This window comes from Dermacentor variabilis, chromosome 7 (genome assembly GCF_050947875.1).
Source record: "Dermacentor variabilis isolate Ectoservices chromosome 7, ASM5094787v1, whole genome shotgun sequence".
NCBI classification, from domain to species: Eukaryota; Metazoa; Arthropoda; class Arachnida; order Ixodida; family Ixodidae; genus Dermacentor; species Dermacentor variabilis.
Window position 1 is genome coordinate 26456321 of NC_134574.1, and position 16070 is coordinate 26472390.

A 16070-nucleotide genomic window follows, 5' to 3' on the forward strand; every position below is an offset into this window, starting at 1 on the left:
TTGAAATCAAGAAAAAGAAATGGGCATGGGCTGGGCATGTAATGAGGAGGGAAGATAACCGATGGTCATTGAGGGTCACGGACTGGATTCCAAGAGAAGGGGAGCGCAGCAGGGGGCGGTAGAACGTTAGGTGGACGGATGAGATTAAGAAGTTCGCAGGGGCAACATGGCCGCAATTAGCACATGACCGGGGTAGTTGGAGACGTATGGGAGAGGCCTTTGCCCTGCAGTGGGCGTAGACAGGCTGTTGATCACTATGATGATGTTGATGATGATGATGATGATCATGACTCTAATATTCCCGGTGGTCAAACGACTGCCTGGCGAGAATGACGTAGCAATAATAGTACGACGACGACTGTGACAACGATGGCCTTACGACAATGGCATGGCGAGAGTTGAATAGCACAAAAAAACACAACATTATTACTGACTGTCGGTTCGGTTTCCGAAAGCGTCGCTCTATAGAGTTAGCTCTACTTACACAAAAGGAACTGATACTACAAGTATTTGAGCAAAATTTAGTAACGCTAGGCGTTTTCATCGATTTTTCAAATGCCTTTGACACAATTAACGACACCACTCTGCTAACAAAACTTGAAATTTACGGTTTAAGGGGCCCATTCCTTGGCTTAATCAAAACCTATCTGCAGTTCAAGTGTCAGAGGATTTCAATAAATAACTATGTCCGATAACCTACCCATTCATTCTGGTGTACCTCAAGGAAGCATTCTTGGACCTTTGTTTTTTAATATTTACGTAAACGACATAATGATTATTGACACTACTGCCCGATTCTTCATATACGCTGATGACACTTCTCTGTTCTTTACATCTGGTTGTGCAAGGAACCTGTTGGGTCTTGCGAACGCTGCTTTAAGTGAATTTAATCGATGGAGTTCTTTGAATTCACTGTCTATAAATAAAAACAAAACAAAGGCTGTACTTTTTCAGCCTAAAAACAGAAATGTCCACATTGACGGCCATTAAATGCCTCCGGGTCGTATTTCAAGAAAACGTATCTTTATACAGACTCAGCTGCTAACATAATCGCTCGTGTTGTGGGAATACTAACGAAACTCCGATTTTTTCTTCCCTTGAGCGTCAAAAAACTGCTTTATAACTCTCTCTTCCTGTCCTATCTGAATTACTGTCATTTAGTCTGGGGAAACACCACGATGTCTAACATCACAAAATTTCTTCCATTGCAGAAGAAAGCTGTGCGCGCTATCGCCAATTCTTCATATGACGCTCATACGCAGCCTCTTTTCAGCACCCTTATGTTACAACCGGTCACCTCCATATATAGTAGCATTTTACTCAAGCGTTTCACTACTGCATCCACGTTGCGTCTTACAGTACTTACAGTCTTACAGTACTTACTTAGACTGTAATAGGCAAATTGGGACATTTTGTCAGCTTGTAAGGAGCGACTACGAGGGCATGACGAGAGTCGGGTCACGAAGGCGGAATGACGATGAAAAAAAGAGCCCGACGACATTGTTACCACGAGCATGCACCTAGTGGCACAAGCTATCACACAACTTGGCCCACTGGGTCGGCGTAGGAGGATAGATAGATAGATAGATAGATAGTTAGATAGATAGATAGATAGATAGATAGATAGATAGATAGATAGATAGATAGATAGATAGATAGATAGATAGATAGATAGATAGATAGATAGATAGATAGATAGATAGATAGATAGATAGATAGATAGATAGATAGATAGATAGATAGATAGATAGATAGATAGATAGATAGATAGATAGATAGATAGATAGATCCTAAAGTACGCAAAGAATACTAATGACATTAAACGGTGTGTGGATAATTATGGTTATGCCATGCGTAGAAGACTAATTTTAGCTCGTTCTAATAAAACACGTGGTTGAGCCACTTATGTGGCCAACGTGCCGAAAGATTTGTTAATAAACCACGGAGTTTGGTCATCTTTTTGCATATATGCAGGTACACCGTCGCATTCCGAGTTCCTTCTGTGCCCGAGCAGTACATGACCATCAAGGACTTCGCGTTTTTCGACTACATACTCTGGGATTCTTCAACAGCCGAAGAAGTCAATGCAACCAAATACGTGTATTCTAAGCCTGGTAAGCAATTGTATTTTTTTCCTCGTATTTTTAAGAAAGAAAAAGGCTATGTGTGTGTTCAAGTACCAGTTGAGCTTCCAGCGCCGGTATTTCTTCTGCTGTGAATGCCCATAGCATGCAGATCTAGGAACATTTATTAGAACAGATCCTGTGCATTATTACATCAAAGTTGGATGTGCATTTCTTAAGGCCTCGTCCAAGTCTCGATCATGTCTCTTTTAAGGAGACCAATTAGCGTACAGGGAAATAGAATGAAGCATTATCGCTGGTAGCACCTTCTTCGTATCGCAGTATATGTTGCCGAAATGCAGGGCGTTTCCGGAAGTGGCGTTCGAAATTTCTTACACATATGCATTACGTGTTAGTGAAGTCACTTCTCCGGGATTATATGTCTCACAGAGGCAAATATTCTAGAACTACTCTAGTCATTTGAAGGAGACGCTGCTAGCGCGCGACCGCGCGTAAGACGTGTGGTGTATCGGCTCCGTCAATTTTTGACTGGAGTTATGGCTAAATCCTTTGCACCCCAGCAAGACCGACGTCAATCGATGCAGCAAACCGTCTGGTCCACCTGAATACTAATGTTCACCAGGTGGGAACGTTTTGAAGATTTTACGACTGAATTACACCCGCCTATGTGGGCGACGCCTTTAGGCCACACTGCGACACCGACGCCCGGCGGCGTGGAACCAGCCTCCCGAGGTAAAATGACGGCTCCCGCGTCATTCCTGAGGGGTTACGATCCCGACGCCATGGCCTGGACGACGGTTTCAACATCAGAAGATCAAAGCTGCGCTCCTATTCCGACATTTCCGCACCAATCTCTCAATGAAGCGGTCGTGCGTCGCTCGCTCATTCAAGCCAAGACGGCGGCGTCCATCGCCGCCCCGGCCTCCGGCACACTGGCCGGCAAGACGCAGCCTCCTGCCTCGCGCGCTGCGGGAAGCAAACGCAAGACCCTTACCAACTGGTAGCCTCGGCCATTTCCAAAACCGGGACCTGACGACTTCGTGGTCGTGCTCAAGCCATGCGAACATGTGTCGCTGTACCAAGCCTTCTCGGAGAACCACTACGGTGCCGCCATTACGACCTACCTCGGGCCTGAGGTGGCGAGGTGTTACGGTTCTGCCGTCCCGTGAACAAAACCGGATATTGATCCGCACCGCGAACCGGGCGGTGGCAGATATGCTCCTCGGGGACTTCTTAATCAATACCGAGCGTGGGGCGATTCCGCTCCACGGATACCTTAGGCAAGACGGAGGAGATATCTGCCACGGCGTCATCGCCGTCAGCAACTCTGACACCACTGAATCGCTTCGAGAGCACGTGCAATGGAGAGCAGGCACCATTGTCGAGGTGAGGAAATTCGGCTCCTCTACCAAAGCTCGGGTAACCTTCGCCGGGAGGGAGAAACCACGTTTTGTGCTCTATTAGAACATGCTCATCCCAGTGCAAACCTACTACCGGACAATGCCGGCGCGCGGCTGGTGTGGGGCTGTCGGCCACCGAGCGGATGCTTGTCCCAACACGCAGCAGAACACGTGTGGACTCTGCGGGCAACAAGCCCCGCATGTGCAGGGGGTGCGGGCCCCTCACGAGTGTGTTCCATGTTGCTCTGTTTGTGGCGGTGGACACGACACAAACTCACGGGAGTGTTCGGCGCAATTCCGCACACACAAGATGGCCACCCCGAAGGGCGGGACAAAGAGGAAAATAGCGGCCAAGAAGAAGAGCCGCCATCTTGGCCTCCTTGGTGAGTCACCGAGCCGGAACGACAGCGACACCGAGAAACCGGCGCCACCTACCGGAGGAGCCGGCAAGCGAACGCCGACGCAGCCGCCACCACACCGCGGCACTGGAAAGCTGTCGACGTCGCCACCACGAGGCGAGGCCAGGGCCTGGGCCAACGCCGTGAAACACAGAACGCAGGTGAGCGGTACGGGCAGGGCTGCCTCCTCTTCCCCTGCCTCCTCTCCCCCTGCGGCACGCAGTGCCGAGCAACACAAGATATCAGCTCTCGAGGGCCAAATTGAGATGCTGCTCAAGAAAATTACGCTCCTGGAATCGCAGTCAAAACAGCCTACCACTCCCCCCTCTACACCCGCAACTGAGGTTGTGGAGAGTGAGCCCGCGGCACCGAATGCAGCACTGAGCGCGGAAGCTGCACTTGAGGCCCGCCTAGAGGCCCGCATAGACGCCCGTTTCAACACCCTAGACAGTCAAATTTTCGAGGCCAATCACCTCCGCCATCGTCAAATAACTGAAAACATACCGACATTCGTCGCACAGCACATCGCCAAATCCTCGCGTGGTGTCCAAGGAACAGCCGGTCTTATCAAAGACGTGTCTGGTCGCTGTCCGAAAACGTCGCGCCGCACCATTGAAACTGAAGCAGAAGACAATGACAGCTAATCGCTCTCCGGAATGGAGGATGCTGCCCTCCCCGCGAGTGCTGGCGCCGGAGCAGCGTCCCTGCAATCGGTCTTTCCCTTCAATGACCATGGCGAACAGCCCTCAAATAAGGCATTCTCCCCGTATCCATTCGGCCGCCCCCATCCAATTTACCCAATGGAACTGCCGGGGATTCCGCTCCTGCACCAAGCGGACGGACCTCCGGCTTTTCCTGTAAACATTCGCTTCACTCCCCGCGGTGGTTGCCCTGCAGGAGCCAGGGAGCGGCGCCACCCTCACAAATTATAGCACGTTCCAGCAGGACTCCTTTTCCTGTATCTGCTTGCACAAAAATTATAAAGCCAACCAGGTTGATTTGGAACTCAATACAGATTATTCCTATGTGATGGTCACCCTTCTTCCGCTGAAGAAACAAAACGCACCATTACATATACTCAATGTCTATTGTTCTCCCAAGCTCAAAAATGTAACTTTCGCAGCCCTCTTTAGTCGCGCCCTGAAGGCTGCGGGCAGGGACCCCCTGGTGATCGTGGGCGATTTCAACGCTCACAGCACACTCTGTGGGTACGTGCGTGAAGAAAAGCGCGAGCGCAAGCTAGCGGAACTTGCGTCCACGCTGGGCCTGACTCTTCACACCGACCCTGCACATCCAACGCGGGCGGGTAACTCCGTGACTCGGGACACGTGTCCGCACCTTACCTTTACCGAAAATATTAGACATGCAGAATGGGCCAACACCGAGGAAATCCTGGGCAGTGACCACTACATACTCAGCACAACCGTCAGAAGCAAACCATTGGCAAGATCCCACGCCCAAGCCCGCCTACCCGGCTGTACCAAGTTCCGGCAAAACTACACTAATTCGGCCCCTATCCACGAACAAGGTTACCACGTTTGGTCACAAGAATTGGTTTCACACCTTCGTTCAATGGAAACTCAAGTTCAACTATCGGAGGCCACGCCGAAGGTGGACAACCACCTCCTGCACCTATGGGAGGCGCGGCACAGCCTCGTCCGTAGGTGGCGCCGCCAAAAACACAATCGGAGACTCAAAATTCGCATCGCCGAGCTCACCCAACGAGCAGCAGAGTGCGCGGCCCAGCTCGCCGACTCGAATTGGGCGGACCGATGCAACACGGCCGCTATACAAATGTTTAGCGGAGCACCTGGCGTCTCTTTCGCGCCTTGATCGATCCGACTCAAACCAGAGCCGACACACAAAACATCTCCAACGGGCTATCCATAGCTTCGACGGAGACATCTCAAAATTAGCATGCAAACTACGCGATCAATACCTTTGTATACTACAGGATCCCCGAGGGCCAGCGTACTCGTATGCAGGTTCCGAGAACGCGGAGCTAGACCCACCGTTCCGGCTTCACGACCTGAAGGCGGCCCTCACTAAAATGAAGCAAGGAACGGCGCCGGGAAGAGACAAGGTAACTGTGAAATTACTTGCCAACCTTCCCCACCCGGCCTACGAGGCGCTCCTCGCATACATAAACACAATCTGGCTCGGTGAGGCAGCCCTCCCAATCGAATGGAAGACCGCCCTGGTCACTTTCATTCCGAAAGCCGGAAAAGCCATAACCACGGAGAACCTCCACCCCATCTCCCTTACGTCTTGTGTGGGAACGCTGATGGAGACTATGGTGCGAGATAGGCTGTCTGAATTTCTGGACAACCAAAATGTTTTCGCCGACACCATGTTCGGGTTCCGCCCGCACCGGTCCGCGCAAGATGTTCTGCTTCTACTAGACCGCGAAATTCTAAATCCCGTCGAATAGCCCCTCAATGACAAGGCAGTACTCGCCCTCGATTGAAACAGGGCTTTCGACAATGTCACACACGACATAATTCTGACACACCTCTCCCAAACCAACTGTGGACACAACACGTTTCAATACGTTAAGCAATTTCTCTCCGACCGGCAATTGTACATCCGGATACAAGATGAAGAACACGGCCCCTACCAATTAGGCACCAGATGTACCCCGCAGGGCGTGATCCACTCACCCCTACTATTCAATTTAGCAATGATGAAACTCCCGGCTCAGCTGGAGAATGTAGAAGGTATAGAGCACGCGCTTATGCCGACGACATCACCATCTGGGCTAAACAAGGATCGGTAGGAGACATTGAAGCCAACCTGCAGCAAGCGGCGGAGATCATGGATGCATACGCCCACCGCGGCGGCCTTCATTGCTCCTCGGCCAAATCGCAATTTGTGCACATTCGCCCCTCGCCGAAGTGCACTAAAAAAATCGAAGTGTCCCTACCAAATGGACCCATCACAGAACACGATCAGATCAGAGTACTGGGTCTCTTTATTCATAAACACCGTCGAGTCGACACAACACTGGCCAAACTGCGCAAGGTGGGGGACCAGGTGGGCCGCATGGTTCGCCGGGTTTCCAATAAACGCGGGGGGTTACGGTGCAAAGACGTCTTGTGGCTCGCGCACGCATTCGTAACCAGTCGAGTGTTGTACTCGACTCCTTACCTCTACCTTCGCAGGTTTGGCGAGAACGCCCTCGAGGTGACTCTCCGTAAAATTTACAAGCATGCTCTCGACCTCCCGATCAACACATCCAACCAGCGCCTCCTCGGCCTGGGAATGGTCAACACCTTCTCGGATCTCCGAGAAGCACACTTGGTGGACCACTGAACAAGGCTCTCAAAGACGCCGTCGGGTCGCCGCCTTCTTGCCCGACTACACATCCACCATCCAACACTGACGGAAGAGCGCGTGCGCATCCCGGAAATCTGGAGATGCGCCCTGCACGTGCGCCCTCTGACATGAGACAACCATAGTGGCCGGTGCCTCGCGCGGGCGGAAGCATTGTCACGTCGCTATGGGAACAAGCACGGAGTATTCTACGCGGACGCCTCCGGAACACACCATGGGGGTTGTTATACGGCCGCAGTCGTCCCCCAAAACACCGCGGTGAACGGCCTTACGTTCAAAGCACAAGACATAACACATGCGGAAGAGGTAGCCATCACACTCGCCGCCGCAGATCAGGACTCGCGGGTCATTATTAGCGACTCACGGGGGGCCTGCAGAAACATCGAATTGGGCTTTATTCCCTATTTGGCGTACCGCTTACTTCAAGGCAGCAATTATCTCAGGGTCCCCGCGTCCCGCACAATAATATGGACTCCCGCGCACGAGGGTCTCGAGGGCAACGAAGCGGCCGATGCCGCTGCCCGCTCGCTCACTCTCCGGGCATCGCGCTCGCCTCCCGTCGCTGCGGACTCCGACCCCAATCCGGCATTTAGCTTCAAGGAAATCGCCCAACACTACCAATACGGCCATGCAATCTTTCCTAAGCCCTGTAAGGGCCTCACGAAGGCGGAGGAGCGTTTACTCCTTCGCCTCTATACTAAAACACTGTTGTGCCCGGCAGTCCAAAAACACTTCGACTATGCGTGCACAGGTAAGTGCCCGCACTGTGAGGAAAAATATTTGGGCATTTTCCACATGGTGTGGGCATGCCAGTCAACCCCTCACCTTCCCCCTATACCCAACCCTACCCGGGAGGACTGGGAGGCGGCCCTGCTAGGCTGCTCCGACCTGGCGAGCCAGAAGGCCCTGGTCGGCCGTACCCGAGCCGCGGCTACAGCCAATGGGCTCCTGTAATGAGGTGCCCACCTAGTCTTTATAAGGAACGGCCCCTTATGGACTGCTCCACACGCTCCCTGAAAATACTTCGAACAAGTTTTTCAGTCAGTCAGTCACTCTAGACATTTGACGCGAATGGTTGTTCATTGAAAGTCGTTTTGGAACAGAGAGGAGAGGATGTTGGTACTCGCACCTCAACTGATCGCACCTCAACGATGGCCAGCAGAGTGGGCTGGGGCGAATGAGAGGCAGAAATCATAGTATAAACGTGAATTTTATTACGCAAATTAGAATAAATTAATTTCACTTAGGCTATGATCCTTATTCAACTCATGCACTGTGCATTAGGTGCACGTTGAAAAAACAACGTGTTCAAGATAACCCGGAGCAGTTGCTACGACGTGCCCCGTAGCCTCTTCAGCAAGTGATACCCTAGAAATCAATTTCTTTTTTATACTGATGGAAGAGCGAAGTTCGACATCCGAGGAATTGATACGGTATTCTAGACGTGCAAAAACTGGGGCTACTGATTGTTGTAGTCTATGAGTCTAGCTCTATTCCACACAAGAAACCGAAAATGCGCTTCCTATGAGCGCAAGTGTGACGTCCATAGCGAAAAACCCTTGAGTGACATAACGGTTTATAGCTAAGCGTCCGGCGAACATGAAGAAAGCGTTCTTAAGCTACAATGTCGCATGCTTCATGCTCTGTCGATTGTGAATTGCGGCCAATGTCATTGGTGACGTTGTGCTAAGGCCATGAAAGTTGTGACACTTGGTACTTCAGCTTAGGTTTCTTTCGCCGTAATTTGCTTCACTTGCTTACGGTGCAGAAATTGCTTGCGGTAAAATTCTGCATGAATCCTTCCGATGACGCGTTTCTAGTCTAGCATTTGGATGAAGCACCTGCCTTAGTGAAGTAATTGGTGTAATTTTTATGAAACTTGTCTAATTCTAAACCTATGCATTTCTTTCAGAAAATATTCAAAATAAAACGCTTGGTTACCGTGCTTTCTGTTCTTCAAAAATTTTCAGAGATTCTAAAATATTCTGACTGTTATTTCGTGACGCATGCAGCATCGTTTAATATAGTTTATGACGTGATCGCAGTCAAAGAAAACCGGAATATCGAACCGTTACTTCTATTTGAGTTTATTGCTTTTTTCGCTATTGTGCGTTTGCCTAGTGCTATGGAGGCGGACTGTTCAAAACTCGCATAAACTAAAGCACTGCCGCCGGCCCGAGACCGGCCGTGCGGGCAGCGCTTCAGAATAAATGCTCACGTGGCTTATCTCCTCTAAATTTCTCAGGCACATTTCACCCGCTGATCACTTCAGGAAAAGTAATAAGCCTAAATAGAATTAATTTCTCACGGCTTCTGCAGCCTGTCTCATTTACCTTTGCATAATTCTTTTTTTGGTGCGCTGGTGTCTTTCCAGAAAAAGTGCAATCCAGCGATCATGAGCAATCGCTACTTATCTTCATGACACTTTGAGATACCTCCTAAATCTTCCCGCGGCACACATTCTACGATATTTGTACATGGTTCTCGAGCATCGTCGGGTGACTGACACCTAATTAGCCTCACTTGGGTGCCATGCACCAGCTGAAGCTTCACCTAGTGCCATGTAGCGCGCATTCACGGTTGATTTCTCCGAAAGTGTCAGCTAAACGTCGCATCTCAAACTTTACGTCTTTTTAGACTGTTGCAATCGATTAATTTTCTTCTGAAATACGGATGGTTCAGAAAAACGGTAATAAATATTCAGGTTGCAGTGTGATGTTCAATATAGCTCGTGGATACGTAAAAATTGACAGCAGGACTGATTTCACGATGTCTCTCGACGGCGAGGCGATAATCATTTGAGCAGCGTAGTGACACTCCGTATTGCTGAAGTTATAGTTATTTATTTATTTATTTATTTATTTATTTATTTATTTATTTATTTATTTATTTATTTATTTATTTAATATACCCTCAGGGCCAGAGGCATTATACAGCGGAGTAGTTCAACAAAAGAAAATGTGGTGCATAGGAGGTAAATAAAATACATCAATTAATATGAACAAAACGCAATGCTAGAACACAGGAGGTTTCTTTCTATACAGTGCTAGGTGCTGCCTCACAAAAAAATAAATTGCTGGTTATGCAACGTTAGCTAAATTTTCACGAAGAAGGCTGTTATCACTAGTATTTACGATATCAATGGGAAGGTGATTCCAATCTATACATGTCCGTGGGAAAAAAAGACAGCAAAATGCTTCATGCGACATAGATAGGTCCCAACTTTATGACAGTGATAAACACGGGGTGATCCATAATGGGGTCTTGTAAATAATTACGTGTGCAGCGTAGGATGACCATAATTCATATCAAAGACTGTTAGATGTTCAAACTTCTACGTCGAACAGACAGCAAAGGAAGACTGATAATATGTTTCATGGAAGAAATTCTCGCAGATCTATTAGAATTAGAAAAGATAAATCAAACTGAGTTATTTCGGACAAGTTCTAAACCCGTTTTTAGGTTATCCTGGCCGGGATCTCATGCAGAAATAGGATATACCAATTTAGGAAGTATTAGAGTTTTATAGAGTAGGTGTTTTAGGTTAGATGGCGAGCTAGGGAAGTTAAGGCGCAAGTAGCCTAGCATACGGTTAGTATTCTGAATAACGCATTTCGTGTGAATTGACCATGCCAACTTTGTAGTTATATGAGTACCTAAGTACTCGTAAGAGTTAACTGTTTCTAACGGAACGCGTTTGAAGTGCTAAGTGACATGTTGGTGAAAGACGCGGGATACATGTAGTACTTTACATTTGTTAATATTTAGTTCCATTAACCACGAGTTACCAATTAGATATTGTGTTAAGATCCATCTGCAACCTGTTAACGTCGGTTTCATTGATTATTTTCCCAAAACATAACACAATATGCACTGTCTCCGGGATCAACCCACATTCCTGTGGCATTCCATTGCTGAAATTGCCAGTACCATAGCTGTTCGATGATTGTATGACGGCGACACAGTGCCAACGATAGAAATACGAGGACATAACGAGCTCGGAGGAAGGAATGACGTTGGTGGAACGGCAAAAGTGGTATGACGACTATGGCGGGACGACGACGCAACGAGTACTCTGAAATAAAGACGATGGCACAGCGAGGCCAGCGTGACGACGCCATCAAGAAGATAGCGGCATGACGACGAGTGTATGACAACAATGTCGTAACGACAACGGTTTGACAACCGGATGAAAAAGCTGCAATTAGGACAATGGCACAACAACGTTAACTTGGCAACAACGGGTGCATGGGAGCGACTGTCTGGCGACGACGCAATGACGACGATGATGTGACAATGAGGCATAGACAGGATCACGTGTCTACGGCATGATTCCAAACGAACGGAGAGCATGGAACGATGTCAATGGAAGGACGTAGGTCGTATAATGACGACAGCTTTACGACGAAAGGTTGACGTTTCCCCATTGAGGAGAATCATCAAACGATAGCGTGACGAGTCGCACGACGAAGCCGGAGTGCTGACGATGGAACGACCGCAACTGCATCGCGATGACGTCGTGACAACGAATGCATGACCGTATGACGATGATGGTGAGACGACGAAGGCATGATGAGTTGAATCACGAAGCTGGAAAGACCGCCATCGAACGATCGCGATGGCATCCCGACTATGAGCACGAGTACAACGACATGATGACGACAGTGCGGCGACGAGCCGTGATGACCGCAGAATGAAGAGGGTGGGACTACGAAGCTAGAATCACGACGATAAAACGAGCGCCATGGCATCGTGACGACGATATGACAACAAATACATGACGTCGCCGCAGCGACAGCGATGTCATGACGACGACGGCATGACATGAGTCGAACGATGAATTTGGGGCGACGGCTATAAAACGACCTCAAGGGCAACACGATGATTGTATGACAATGAGTGCATAAGAACTGCATGACGGCGATGGCATCACGACGACGCTATAACGAAAGACAGATGAAAGATTGGATGACGACTATGCAATGACCACCACAGTACCACGACCATGCACCTCGTGGTCCAGGTTATCAAGAGAACTTATACCACTTGTTCTGTGCATTATACGTGACTAAGACGGCGTGGCGAGTCAGATGACAAAGCTGACCATGACGGTGCCATCACCATGATCTTATACCCAGTCACACAGACAGACAGACAGACAGACAGACAGACAGACAGACAGACAGACAGACAGACAGACAGACAGATAGATAGATAGATAGATAGATAGATAGATAGATAGATAGATAGATAGATAGATAGATAGATAGATAGACAGACAGACAGACAGACAGACAGACAGACAGACAGACAGACAGACAGACAGACAGACAGACAGACAGACAGACAGACAGACAGACAGACAGACAGACAGACAGACAGATAGATAGATAGATAGACAGATAGATAGATAGATAGATAGATAGATAGATAGATAGATAGATAGATAGATAGATAGATAGATAGATAGATAGATAGATAGATAGATAGATAGATAGATAGATAGATAGATAGATAGATAGATAGATAGATAGATAGATAGATAGATAGATGCCAATCGCAAGAATACAATCTGAACAAATGAACTAATTACTGCCATTCGGAATCGAATTCAAAGCACCCGCTTAACTCGTTTTCTTTTCGATAAGCTGTCAAACTCCAATGCCTGCTTATTTGAGGCTAAGCCACTGTTGTCACAATAATAGAGAAAAATTTCATCCAGTTTTAAAAATTTACAACTCACTTACAATCCATCTGCCCTCGGACACCTCAGGGAAGTTTTTAAAATGTGCCACAGGTCTGATATTATTTGACGACGGTGCCGTTCCAGTAAATTGAGTAGATGTCCGGGAAATTCAGGCGATGTCCTAAATCACAATTGTTCTGAACGTTTCAAATGGAGTCGGGCTGTCATCATCATCATCATCATCATCATCATCAACCTGGTTACGCCCACTGCAGGGCAAAGGCCTCTCCCATACTTCTCCAACAACCCCGGTCATGTACTAATTGTGGCCATGCCGTCCCTACAAACTTCTTAATCTCATCCGCCCACCTAACTTTCTGCCGCCCCCTGTTACGCTTCCCTTCCCTTGGGATCCAGTCCGTAACCCTTAATGACCATCGGTTATCGTCCCTCTTCATTACGTGTCCTGCCCATGCCCATTTCTTTTTCTTGATTTCAACTAAGATGTCATTAACTCACGTTTGTTCCCTCACCCAATCTGCTCTTTTCTTATCCCTTAACGTTACACCTATCATTCTTCTTTCCATAGCTCGTTGTGTCGTCCTCAATTTGAGTAGAACCCTTTTCGTAAGCCTCCAGGTTTCTGCCCCGTAGGTGAGTACTGGTAAGACACAGCTATTATATACTTTTCTCTTGAGGGATAACGGCAACCTGCTGTTCATGATTTGGGAATGCCTGCCAAACGCACTCCAGCCCATTCTTATTCTTCTGATTATTTCCGTCTCATGATCCGGATCCGCCGTCACTACCTGCCCTAAGTAGATGTATTCCCTTACGACTTCCAGTGCCTCGCTGCCTATTGTAAATTGCTGTTCTCTCCCGAGACTGTTAAGCATTACTTTAGTTTTCTGCATATTAATTTTTAGACCCACTCTTCTGCTTTGCCTCTCCAGGTCAGTGAGCATGCATTGCAATTGGTCCCCTGAGTTACTAAGCAAGGCAATATCATCAGCGAATCGCAAGTTACTAAGGTATTCTCCATTAACTTTTATCCCCAATTCTTCCCAATCCAGCTCTCTGAATACCTCCTGTAAACACGCTGTGAATAGCATTGGAGATATCGTATCTCCCTGCCTGACGCCTTTCTTTGAGATTTTGTTGCTTGCTTTATGGAGGACTACGGTGGCTGTGGAGCCGCTATAGATATCTTCCAGTATTTTTACATATGGCTCATCTACACCCTGATTCCGTAATGCCTCGATGACTGCTTAGGTTTCGACTGAATCAAACGCTTTCTCGTAATCAATGAAAGCTATATATAAGGGTTGGTTATATTCTGCACATTTCTCTATCACTTGATTGATAGTGTGAACATGGTCTATTGTTGAGTAGCCTGTTGAGGGCTGTCATACAGCGACATTATTAGGCAAATCTCTTCAGTTGTTAACGTCAAGCGTTTCTTGCCATACCAGTTGTTTTAGAGTCGACAAAACGTTCTCACGTCTACGTCCGGAAAGGCTCTAAGAAATATTTCATATGAATCCTTCGTAAAAACCTGCTATACTAAAAAACATTTGTTTGCAAACGAGAAATCGTAACCGAAAATTATTGAAATGCGCTTTTCTAACAAGAGAGCCAGATATCACCATGATGAAAATTCAGGGCGACGTGGCTTACCATGTTGTCCGCTCGCACGCGACGTTGGTACTTGCTGCCACGCTACCAAAAAAAAAATATCCCACTTCGTATTTCACCACCAGCCTCAATATTTATAATTACCTAGGTGGGAACAAGGCCACGTGTATAAGCGGTGTCTTACATATTGTACCTGCTAGGTACGAAATCTCTGGGGGTAGTCCCACAGAATCCAGCAGCTTATTTGGCAGGTGCTGTTCTGAAGAGCACGGGTGTACAGCTCGAGCAACGCACACCAGATTGCGAGGCGTGTCCCATGGGGCGTACTTTGGTTTCAATTCTGCATTCGGCATCTGTGCTCTCAAGTGAATAATCAAAATTTAGTCAGCAGGGACTGAATACGAGCTAGTTGGAACATTCTACAGTGAAGCTGTTAGCCTCTAGTTCATTGGGATTTTTCGTGGCGTGCTCACCCAAAAACAAACGGCAGCTGGAAGGCTTTGTGTTTGTGGTTCAGCGTAATATAGTTAAGTTTTCTCGTATATTCGAGTCATAATCGATGCTATCATACCTTTAGGTTGTGTGTAAGTAGTGCTTACGAATATTCTGTCACACCTTATTTGGAGCAATTCAATAATGCACTTGCGCCTGGCGGAGGGCCCAAGAACAAACGGCAGCTGGAAGGCTTGGTGTTTGAGTTTCCGCATAATAGAATTGTTTTCTCGCATATTGGAATTCTAATCTCATGAGGTCATGTCTGAAGGTTGCATGTAATTTGTGCTTTACGAATTTTCTGAAGCATTTTGAGAAATCCAAGTAGTTCAAAAAGGCACTTCCACTAGGCAGCGGGCCTACAAGAATAACCATGTATGCTGTATTAAAGGTACCGCCGCCTAGTGGCAGCGGCCCCTCAGACAGACCTTAAACGGCAGCTAGAAACGGGCTTTGTCTTTCAGTTTCCGCGCAACGGATTCACGTTCTCTCGTATATTCGAATAACAGTTCGAAGCAACCACGCCTTCAGCTTGTGTGTAAGTCGTAGTTTATGCATGTTCTGGCGGAATTTAAATGAAAAATTCATTTAGTTCAATATTGCACTTGCACTTGCCGGTGTGTCTAGAAGAATGAAGATGTATGCTGCACTTCCGCTATCGTACATGCGCGCATCACGCACAACGCCTGGGGTCGTGGTGTTTCTGTAACATCGTCTAAAGCCGTTTGTGATTCCCTAACGTCGGCAACGGCTTCGCTGTGCTTACACTTTCGCAGGGTGGAATGGGGACGGATTTTTTAATGCATTTTTAATGACACCAGGATGAAAATTCTTTTCAAAGAAGACAGGGAGGTCGACCTGAGCTAGTGCGCTCTAGCTTGCTACTCTACACTGGGGAATGGGGAGGCGGAGTGAAAGTACTGGGATGGGTAATGACGATAAGAAAGATCGTGAGTGCTTATGTATATTAGACAGCGGCCCTAGTAGAGCCGCTCCTCTAGCTTAGTGCCCTGCAGAAACTTCAACAGTGCTTTAGTTGCTC

At 47.8% G+C, this 16070-nt stretch overlaps 1 protein-coding gene across 1 annotated transcript in view; it reads left to right on the plus strand.

Moving 5' to 3' along the window:
* The window catches only part of LOC142587376 (epoxide hydrolase 4-like), a 200615-nt gene that overhangs the window by 173550 nt on the left and 10995 nt on the right, over positions 1 to 16070 (plus strand). Inside the window, exon 6 of the mRNA XM_075698331.1 lies at positions 1975 to 2114. Coding sequence (XP_075554446.1) covers positions 1975 to 2114 — 140 coding nt within the window. The remainder of the gene's footprint in view (positions 1 to 1974; positions 2115 to 16070) is intronic.